Source organism: Ammodytes marinus (genome assembly GCF_949987685.1).
Source record: "Ammodytes marinus genome assembly, chromosome: 9".
NCBI classification, from domain to species: Eukaryota; Metazoa; Chordata; class Actinopteri; order Uranoscopiformes; family Ammodytidae; genus Ammodytes; species Ammodytes marinus.
Window position 1 is genome coordinate 17,852,092 of NC_137213.1, and position 11,601 is coordinate 17,863,692.

The window sequence follows — 11,601 nt, forward strand, 5'->3', positions numbered from 1 at the left end:
AGGATCGCACAAGTGAACAGTAACAATCGCGTGCAGCCGCAGCGTTACACGAATCCACCTGACATAAATCTGTTCAGTGGCACAGACGTTAAAAAGCATACAATACAAATAGGTTTATTAATCTGAATGTAGAGCATGTCACGATGTGTAAGGTGGCCGCCTATATGAACGGACCGAGGGCTGAGAACAAGGCTACTGATCAGATAAATGATCGGTCAAACGTAAAATCATCAGGAAATGATAAAAACATCCCGATGGAGATTTCTGTGGAGTGATTTTGCTTCAAACTGTACAGGGACGCGTGTGACAGTGACACTCCTTCTTCAGTCGGAGCTGCAGCGTAAAGTGAAAACAAACTCGGGTAGGTCTAACCACCTATCCAGCAGGTTAGACCCACGGCGTATGTTGCCGCAGTAACTGACTCTCGGTTGCACTGAACCTGCTACCTGAAACGGAAAACCCAGAGTTTCCACCAACTCAGAGCGAACAAACTCCGGGTTGCCTCAAAACCAGCTACCTGAAACAGGCCCCAGGACCAGCTCCTTGCCCCTTCGTCATGTTGCGGTGCTGCCACCTGTCGGCTGGAGTCCGTATTGTCTAGCTCTATGTAGGTAAACTACCCATCACCTCTGATACTTCATATCAACTTGTCCGCTGCTATAAAGCAACCAAACAATGATGCGTAAGAATAATGTCCCGTTCAACCCTTCAGCCGTACCTATGGGGGCACCTGCACCGCACAAACAGCAGCTTGGAAGGTAATTCAGAGCTCTGTGCATTTAGCATGTAGCTAATGTTGAGCTGAAGCTTATTTATCTGAGAAAGTTTTGGCTTCACAGCGACGAACATGGTGCTTGTTGGATTAGTTTATCTCAGGCTAATTGTTGACTAGATATTGAGGGTTATGTCAGAGGACTAACCGCTACCCTTGAACGCTACCTCAAACATGATTTACAATAAACTATTTCGTGTTTAGCTCTGTAGCTAATGCTATTAGTAGCAAATATGGCTAATCCAGCTGATTTGTTATACCCAGTATATCTTTACCCTGCTACATTTATCATAGCCTTAATTGTTGTATTCACTGGCTTTGAATATTTGTTGTTTTCTGTGACAAACAAGAGTCCCCCGAGGCTTCCTGGAAGCTATGAAGCACATCTCAGAGAAGGTAGCAGAAAACTCAAACAGCACGGAAACGGACACGGCTGCTACCACACAACCAGGTAACTTCTGCAGGCACATAGGCACATCGTCCCCGTATGAGGCTACTGCAGTGGTTTTCCAGGCTTTAGCTCATTTACATCAAATCACTTACACTGTGACAGACACTTAATCATTAAAGGGAATGTCAAGTCTGTTATCTTTCATATGTTGGGCACTGTTTGACTTATACCCAGGGGTCAAAGTGATTTTTTGGACATGGGCTGTTGTAAAAGGTTGTTCACCAGAAATGATATCTAGGACCTTCAAGGATCACAACATGGGTGGACAACCTGGTCAACTACCTGCTGGAAAGCTACATGGGGCCGAAATAGAAAAGCAGAACCATGGTTTAATGCGAGGGTAAAAAAATTTTTTTTTTAACTTATAGATATCATCATGAAACTTTGCCAGTTGATTACTGGCATTAAAACAATGATTTTTTGTATTGAAGTTTTCTTTAATTTTTTTTTGAATATATATGCAAATTTAGCATATTTCACAAATTACGCACATATGCATATCTTTAAAAACCAACAATCTAGATATTGGCTAAAGCAAGAGTTGAAATCTTTATTGCATGTTGACTTTATATAAGTGTTAAGTTTCTACATAACAAACTTCTTCTGTGAGAAATGGTGTGACAATTCTGGTTTGATAGTGTATAAATAAACGTGATTTGATAGTTTTTTTCATTACTCTGACCCAGAAATCTCAACTTCTAAATCACTTATATCATCTTAACTTTCCATAATCATTCTTAGAACTATTCTGTAGGTTATTGAAGAAGGATTTTTTCATATGTTGTTCATAGTCTGTTTTATGAGACATTTTCTTCTTCAAAACATGCCGTAATGCATTTTTAAGACCTGTACATAGTATTTTTTGATTTATGAAATAAAAAAAGGCTGTGTAACAAATCCTTCTTTAATAACCTGCAGAATAGTGCTAAGAGTGATTATGGAAAGTTGAGTTGATGTAAGTGATTTAGAAGTTGCGATTTTTGGGTCAGAGTAATGAAAAAAACTATCAAATCATGTCAATCTAACCACTATCAAACCAGAATTGTCACACCATTTCTCACAGAGGACGTTTGTTATGTAGAAACTTAACACACTTATATAATGTCAAAATGCAATAAAGATTTTAACTCTGGCTTTATCCAATATCTAGATTTTTGGTTTTTAAAGATGTGCAAATGTGTGCATAATTTGTGAAATATGCCAAATTTGCATATATATTCAAACATTTTTGAAAAAAACTTCAATACAAAAAATCATTGTTTTAATGCCAGTAATCAACTGGCAAAGTTTCAAGATGATATCTATAAGTTAAAAAAAAAATGTTTTACCCTCGCATTAAACCATGGTTCCGATCTTCTATTTCGGCCCCATGTAGCTTTCCAGCAGGTAGTTGACCAGGTTGTCCACCCAGGTTGTGATCCTTGACGGTCCTAGATATCATTTCTGGTGAACAACCTTTTACAACAGCGAACAGCCCATCTCTGTTTTCCAAAAAAAGAGGGTTTTGCCCCCTGGGTATTAGGCACGTATACTGTACGTACGAGGGAGATCACGGTGCTACATTTCACTGATGAATTTGGCATGTTTAAGAAGTGTGCTGATCTATTGAGACTATACAGAAAGAAAGTGGAACTAATCTCCGCTAATGGGCTCATAAGCGTCCTAGTAACGAAAATGGTCAACAAAAAATTCCCCAAACACATCATCTTGCAGTTCATCAACTATATACATTTCTAAATGAATTCAGCCTGTCAAAATAGGTAAGGCTTCATCTATATTTACACTTTGTATTATACAGCAACACCCTCTTGTGGTGGATGGAGGTCTTCATTCAAACCATTAGGAGAAGATGACAACTCTCAGGAAAAAGGCAACAGAAGTCCAGATGGGTAAGACAGCCATTGATTTTTACAGCATATTGTTGACTAATTGTCAATTGGAGAGTTTCATTTTCATTTTTTATTTTATTTCAGACATATCAAAAACAATACAAAACTAAATGAAAAGCACAAAAATACAACAAACAAAATTTATGTTTAAAAAAAAGAAAACAAATGATCTGTATTGATGTGACATGCCCGAAAAGGAGCAGGAAGAAGTATACACTTATTTAATCCTACCCCTTTTCCATAATAAAAAAATAAAAATAAAAAAATAAAAATATTTATTATATTCGCTTCATGTAATCCATATAATCTCTATACAATTTGCGATCTATACATACATACAACTTAATATACTATGATTTTTTATATGTTATATATTTATACAATGCATATATCTATAATTATATTTATAAACAATCAATATATCCATATCTACATACATATCTATACAATCAGTATATAAATCCATATCAATACAACCCATATATATATATATATATATATATATATATATATATATATATATATATATATAGGGGAAGGTGGGGTGAATTGTGCATTTTGGAAGTTGCAAAACCCCTTGTTTCTAGAAAACCGTGGAAGAAATTGGAAATGTGACCACATATTTAAGAAGAGCCATCCATTTGACTCATCCTGTAAAGAAGGGAGACACAAGGAATAAGATATAAGCACATTTAAGCTCAAAAAACTGTGTTTTGCCTTTCAAAGTAAAATTTCCATGATCAAGGTTTTTTGATTATTGTGTCTGAACAATTATAGACACGTTTGAAAACATTTGACACATGTTTTAGTGCTTTGGTATGCTACACTTTGAGTCTATATAGTTAGCACAATGTCAACCCTAAATTGCTGCATCATGCCTATTATCCAAAATTCTGGGGATGGGGTGATTTGTGCGCAAGGGCCTGGGTGAGTTATAAGTAAGTATTTAAGTAAAATGTATTTATAAAAGCACATTTATGACAGTTTGCACTGTCCAAAGTGCTGTACATAGTGCATTCAGTAGGTAAACAATGAAGGTACAATAACAATAACCAAAATAAAAGACGTAAAGCCCATACATCCACATAAACACAGATAGTAGTGCAGAGGTAAGATAGTTAATGGGGAGGAAACACCAGGGTGTACATATGGGTTTTGAGCCTTGATTTAAAGGCAGAAATGTACGGGGAATCACATTTGTCAGGTGGCAGTTGGTTCCACAAGCACGGAGCAACTAGTGCAAAGTACATTTCTGAGAGTCGTGCCAGTGGCATGGCTGTATACGCTGGTCACCAAAAGAAAGTGATTGTCTACAGTAGCTCAGAAGAGAGTGATATCTCAATTCCACTTAACGACACCACTGATGAGAGTTCAGATGGCCAGAAAGATGATGATGGTGACTTTGTCATTGTGACACAATGACGCACAAATCACCCCACATAGTGGGGTGATTTGTGCGTCAAGACAACTTTTTTTCCGAAAGCTATATTTCTTAAACAGTTTATTCCAGATCCAAAGTTTTTATTGCCAGGGATGCACAACATCCTGAAATATATGTACATATTTGAGTTGGAGACATAACTGTCAAGGCCTCACTTTAAAATCACTTTGAGTAAAAAGTTGCACAAATCACCCCACCTTCCCCTATATATATATATAGGGGAAGGTGGGGTGATTTGTGCATTTTGGAAGTTGCAAAACCCATTGTTTCTAGAAAACCGTGGAAGAAATTGGAAATGTGACCACATATTTAAGAAGAGCCATCCATTTGACTCATCCTGTAAAGAAGGGAGACACAAGGAATAAGATATAAGCACATTTAAGCTCAAAAAACTGTGTTTTGCCTTTCAAAGTAAAATTTCCATGATCAAGGTTTTTTGATTATTGTGTCTGAACAATTATAGACACGTTTGAAAACATTTGACACATGTTTTAGTGCTTTGGTATGCTACACTTAGAGTATATAATTAGCACAATGTCAACCCTAAATTGCTGCATCATGCCTATTATCCAAAATTCTGGGGATGGGGTGATTTGTGCGCAAGGGCCTGGGTGAGTTATAAGTAAGTAAGTAAGTAAAATGTATTTATAAAAGCACATTTATGACAGTTTGCACTGTCCAAAGTGCTGTACATAGTGCATTCAGTAGGTAAACAATGAAGGTAAAATAACAATAACCAAAATAAAAGACGTAAAGCCCATACATCCACATAAACACAGATAGTAGTGCAGAGGTAAGTAAGTAGTGCAGAGGTTAATGGGGAGGAAACACCAGGGTGTACATATGGGTTTTGAGCCTTGATTTAAAGGCAGAAATGTAGGGGGAATCACATTTGTCAGGTGGCAGTTGGTTCCACAAGCACGGAGCAACTAGTGCAAAGTACATTTCTGAGAGTTGTGCCAGTGGCATGGCTGTATACGCTGGTCACCAAAAGAAAGTGATTGTCTACAGTAGCTCAGAAGAGAGTGACATCTCAATTCCACTTAACGACACCACTGATGAGAGTTCAGATGGCCAGAAAGATGATGATGGTGACTTTGTCATTGGGGTGATTTGTGCGACAAGACAACTTTTTTTCCGAAAGCTATATTTCTCAAACAGTTTATTCCAGATCCAAAGTTTTTATTGCCAGGGATGCACAACATCCTGAAATATATGTACATATTTGAGTTGGAGACATAACTGTCAAGGCCTCACTTTAAAATCACTTTGAGTAAAAAGTTGCACAAATCACCCCACCTTCCCCTATATAATATTATTATTATTATTATTATTTATCTATTTATTCATAATTTCCTTCTTACTTCTCACCCTCATCCTTGTACCTTTTGAAAATCATTGCTTTGAACCATTTTTTAAACTGGATCATGTTTGGACATTGCTTTAGCTCCATGCTCATCCTCACACCCCCAATTGAGATGCAATGACTTTTTAAAGTCATGTGTACAGCCAGTGTCTTAAAGTTTAACTGTTGCCTCAAATTGTAACCCCCCTCTCGGTCAAAGAAAAGTTTTTGAATGTTACCTGGTAGTAGTTTATTTCTAGCTTTGAACATGATTTGTGCAACTTGATATTCAACCAGGTCATTGAACTTTATGATACGGGAATGTAAAAAGAGGAGGTTGGTGTGATCATAATATCCAGCTTTATTGATTATTCTTATGGCTCGTTTTTGTAATGTGACTAATGGTAGCAGTGAGCTTTTGTAAGTGGTCCCCCAGACCTCCACACAGTAATTTAAATAAGGTAAGATCATTGAGCAGTAAAGAATATGCAATGATTTTTGATCCAATATATGCTTTGCTTTACACAGGACTAAGATGCTTCGTGACAGTTTAGATTTAACATGTTTTATGTGAGGTTTCCAGCTGAGCTTATGGTCTATTGTCACACCAAGGAATTTATTTACATACACTCTTTCAATATTAACACCGTCAATCTTAACATTTACGTCATTATTTGAATTACAACTTCCAAACAACATGATTTTTGTTTTACTTAGATTCAATGACAATTTATTATTGTCAAACCACTTTTTTAATTTGCTCATTTCAGTTGTAATTAACTCCAGAAGCTGCTGCAAGTCCTCTCCCATACAAAAAGTATTAGTGTCGTCTGCAAATAACACGAATTGTAAAATCTTTGATGTTTTGCATATATCATTAATGTAGAGAATAAAAAGAATTGGCCCTAATACTGACCCCTGGGGGACCCCACAAGCAATGTCCAAACAAGATGACATATGTTCACCCATCTTCACAAACTGTTGCCTGTTCTGTAAATAGCTCCTCAGCCAGTTTAATACAACCCCCCTGATACCATACCTTTCTAATTATTTATTATTCTGTCATGATTTATGGTATCAAATGCTTTTTTGAGATCAATAAAAACACCGGCTGCATAATTCTTTTGGTCCAGGGAATTTGATATCTTTTCAATTAGCTCAATGACTGCTAATGAAGTGGATCGGTTGGGTCTGAAGCCGTATTGGCTGTCAGTTAGTAAATTGTGTTTATTGATGAATTTGTTCAATCTGGCAGCAAAGAGTTTTTCTAAAAATTTTGAAAATTGAGGAAGCAGTGAAACAGGCCTGTAGTTTGTGAAGTGGTGTTTGTTTCCAGTTTTGTACAGCGGTAAGACTTTTGCAATTTTCATTTTTTCAATTTTTGTTGTGGAGTGTTGTCACCTGTTGTAGTCACAATCATCCAGGACCTCCCACATTTGAACCTTCAACTGTTAAAACACGGGCTGTCTGAAGGTGGCTGTATTATTCCAGGTAGACCTGATGAGGCAAAATCACAAGTGGTAGGAAATTGTATTGGCTCACTGAGGGCTCATTAGGTTGCTTTCAGTGGATGATCTCATGTGTTGACAGATGATCTATGAATAAGAAATTTCATATAACACACACACACACACACACACACACACACACCTTACTTACTTACTTCCTTCCTTCTCCCGTCTTTCTCAGGGTGGAGCTTTATAATCCTTACGAACCAGGCTCGTCAGACTCTGAGCACGAGACCCCACGACAGAGGACCAATGGGGAGGAGAGGATGACAGTTTCAGAATATAGGAGAGAGGTATCACAAATAATGTAAACATTTATGAATGTGTTCTGTGGTTATATTGAATCTTGAGTTGCTGACCTAAACAGGATACAGAGCCTGTTTGTTGTGCTTTGTTAGAATTTGATGAAATTGTCTGTGGTTCTTTAGTATATGCACCTGTGATACTTGGTACCAACTATTCTCTCGTCTGTAGAGGACCACTGCTGTTAGATTATCCCCATCAAGGGCACGGCAGGACTATATGCAAAATTCGGAATACATGGAAACAGGTAGGTTAGGGTTCTAACAAAGTAACGTTGCTCTGCCGTTTGGTCCCACCACTTCAAATGTAATATAGGATAAATAATTATTGGAGAAAAGTGATTGCATGGTTTACACACTTTAAATCAGCACCCTTTTTTACAGAGATGGACGACATCACACCATCCACAGAAGTAACAAGAAATAGAAGGAACAATATAAGAATGGACAAGTAAGAACCAAGGACACTTGTGCCCAGTTGTTTTAAGATGGGATATATAGATTTCCCATCCCATGATAGCAGTGTATAGCAACAACAAGAACACACATGTTCTCAGATTGTCAATAGTTTTTTTGTATTGTCCTCTAGTATAGTTTGGCTAAAATTGTACAGGGTTAACTCATGGCACACATATTGAGCTGTAACCAATATAGAAAGAAATGTTAAACCTCATTGCTTGTTAACGCAGACACAAAGCAGGAGCCAAGTATTTGGTGTGCAGCATCAAGTTACTAAAGTCCTGTTGTAAAAGGATTTATTACAAGTATATTCAAGAAGAGGAAATCCACACTACTATGTTGCTATGCTTGTATGTATTTGTTATTAGCTGCCATCAGTCATAATAGAATGAAGTCCACACCTCTTGTGCAAAACTAAAAATGTGGACATGCATATGTCAGCCACTACAGTTATTACAGATTGTGATACAATGTAAACTTTGGGTGGTTGACAAAGGTGAAAGAGAGAGAGCATAGTCAGCAGTGTGCACACTCGGGCAGATCATACCAGTTAATTTACAACTTTGCTAGATCCACGTTTTGTTCCTACAAATGTCAGACACTGTAGCTGCAAAGCTCCAATAAAACCCAAACCCAAACATAACTTATTATGATTTAAGAGCCCTGTTGGGCTGATTGATGATAGATCGACTAATCAACCGGATTTTATTTTTTAAATAACGCTTAATAACCTTACGTCTTTCTGACTCAACTCTTGGGACTCTTAATTCAAAGATATTTACTGTCATTCACTTTAAGCTTGTCCTGCACTTTGGCAGTTGAAAGGTTTGTTTTTTAGCTGTTTGGATGTGAATAACCTGCAACACAGGATCTCTTTAATATTGTCCTTTTAGGACCCCCATCACTTGTGACCTCTGCGATGTTGAGTTAAGCAATAGCCAGGAGCTAAAGGATCATTTGGAAAACAAGAGTCACTGGGACACCCTGGAACACATCCAGCAGCAGAATAATTATGACGATATGGCAATAGCCTTCCTACAGGTAATGCTGGGCTTACACTACACAACTTTTCACGCGATTTGATAGTCGCAGACAATCTTTCAATGTCGGACTGAAATCACGGGAGTCTTGCTGGAGTTGTGGCGCGTGCCCGTAATCTCAGTCGTTTGGTGTATGGTGGTCTTCCGACCCGATTTCAGCCAGTCTTCTCCCCGTCTTGACGTTCTGACATTATCAAACAGGTTTGATATTATCGTTAGTCTTAAGGGGTTGGCTCAAGCGAAATGACGTGAACACTGTCACACTCTCTCCAGCACCAGACACGATGCAGGAGGAGCGGCATTAGTCGCGACCTGTGTCCAGCTGTGAGGCACTTTTTCCGGACACTTTCACGTAGCAGCCTCGGCTGGAGAACCACGCAACCTTAACACTTTACTGTCAAATACAGGGTTAGGAGTGAGAGTTATTTGGGGACGGTATCAGCATATACAGTACATTTGGTCAAATAACTACATGATGTCCCCCGCTCTGACTATTGAATTTACTTTTTTTCAATTAAATATAATCACAATCGCGTTTGCAGTTTTAAACGTGATTATGCATGACACAAAGCCTACGTGATAAGGGCATATAGTTGTTTATACACCCAGTCCATTTTACCTGCTAAAAAAAACGTTTAATCCCCTGTAGCAGGATTGGAAATTATATTAATTTCAAAATGGAATCTAGTTGTAGTCTTGCAATATGAGACCCCCTGTCTTTTCTCTGTGACTGAGAACTAATGACTTATTGTCTTCAGGTGTGAGTTGATTGTCTTTAGATGTAAGAGGGTTTCAGTCTTCATTCTTTTAAAAGTCCTTTAGTGTAAACCCAGCATAAAGGCAACCTCAGGAAACTACAACAACATTGGCAAACGCCTCCACCACAATCCTCCTTGTTTCTAAAGAACACTCTATATTCTAGGGTGTCAGTCTTCAGTCTTTTCAAAGTCTTTTAAAAGTCCTTTAGTGTAAGCCCAGCATAAGGTATTAAATACTATCCAGACTATTGACGGTTAAACAAATGTTGGCACAATGGTGAGTCTGGATGGTGATGGACCGTATACTTATTCATTTTATTTTGTTTTATTCATAGGAAATCATGCTGTGTAAAAGTCGTAAGTGTAGCAGAGCCATAGAGGATAGTGCACTTCAAGGTAAATAACCTTTAATTGTCAAAAACTGTGAAACACATGCATTGCCTTATAACAGTTTCTTCAATTCCAGATAAAAAAAAGGCAGAATACAGTCTTCTCTTTGTTTTGTCAGCCTTACAGGAAAATGACCACATGACAAGGATTGAAATGTTTCACTGTGCAGCTTGCAAAGTCTTCGTATCCACGTCTGCATCCTCGGTGCAGACTCACATTACCTCTCAGGAACACCTCTTCAACACAAGGGTAACACTGCTTTCAAGGAGCATTATCTTATTACTGGACTCGGATATCTTCTTTCAGTCTTTGTAAATTCAGAAACGGCCCCAGAAGTAATAAGTTCATATGATGTTGATGATGATTGATTTATCCCTTGTAGGAGTTTGAAGTGCAGCAGAGCCGTGCCTGCCTTGACACAGCAGAAACCATGATGAGGGGGCTGGAACCTCAGTTTGAACAATTCTTGAAGGTATTTTTGCAAGAGTGAACAATTTAAAATAATTCTAATACAACTAATGATAGTATGGTATAGAATATAGTGTTTATTTTAAGCCTAAGTAAACTTTATGTATATAGCAGAACCAGCCAATGGTATCCTACAAAGCATACTGTATATATTTAAATGGACTGCACTTGGGCTACATCAACCTCTTCAGATGCAACTTAAGCTTGCCTGATTTTTTTCTTTCAGGGTAACAGTCCATTTGAATGAAGGAAATCATCGGGGACCTTTATAAAATACTGTTTCCACTAAGACACTGTTTGCTTCAGATGAACTTTGGACTTAAAATGGTTCACTTAAATCACTACTACATTACACATACATGCTGTGGCATACTGTTCATGAGCCATGCAGCATCTGTCAGAGTCAATTTACACATCTTGAGTCTGGGTTTTCTTAAAATAGATTTTCTTTGTATGTTACGTTAGCTGCAGTATATTTCCCCAGTTTTCATAATTTTTTAACTAATTAGATAAAACTTTGTAATTGTTTTAAATATAAATGAGCGTTTTCATAATTTGTGTGGGAAACATAAAATAATTGAAGAAGTCAACTTGTTTCTTTGCTTTTTTATTTAGAACACAAATGTTTTAAGCATTGTATCTGTGTGATATAGTACATTAAAAATTAAATTATTCCAAAACATCATATTTAAACATTAAATATAGGTGACATGTATGAAGGGCATTGTCAGCGCTGGCTGTGCCTGGTCTTTTTTTCTCTGAACCACCGTCAGTTTTA

General features: G+C 37.5%; 1 protein-coding gene across 1 annotated transcript; it reads left to right on the plus strand.

Annotated features, from left to right (window-relative positions):
• The first annotated feature begins 596 nt into the window (after positions 1-596).
• LOC307255121 (uncharacterized protein) lies at positions 597-11,426 on the plus strand. Its single transcript, XM_080033749.1, has 11 exons — positions 597-758; positions 1,123-1,223; positions 3,022-3,112; positions 7,588-7,699; positions 7,881-7,956; positions 8,093-8,159; positions 9,061-9,208; positions 10,301-10,361; positions 10,474-10,604; positions 10,738-10,827; positions 11,050-11,426. Exons 1-11 carry the CDS (start codon positions 676-678, stop codon positions 11,068-11,070), a joined length of 981 nt encoding a protein of 326 aa, XP_079889875.1. The 5' UTR covers positions 597-675; the 3' UTR covers positions 11,071-11,426.
• Positions 11,427-11,601: the final 175 nt, after the last annotated feature.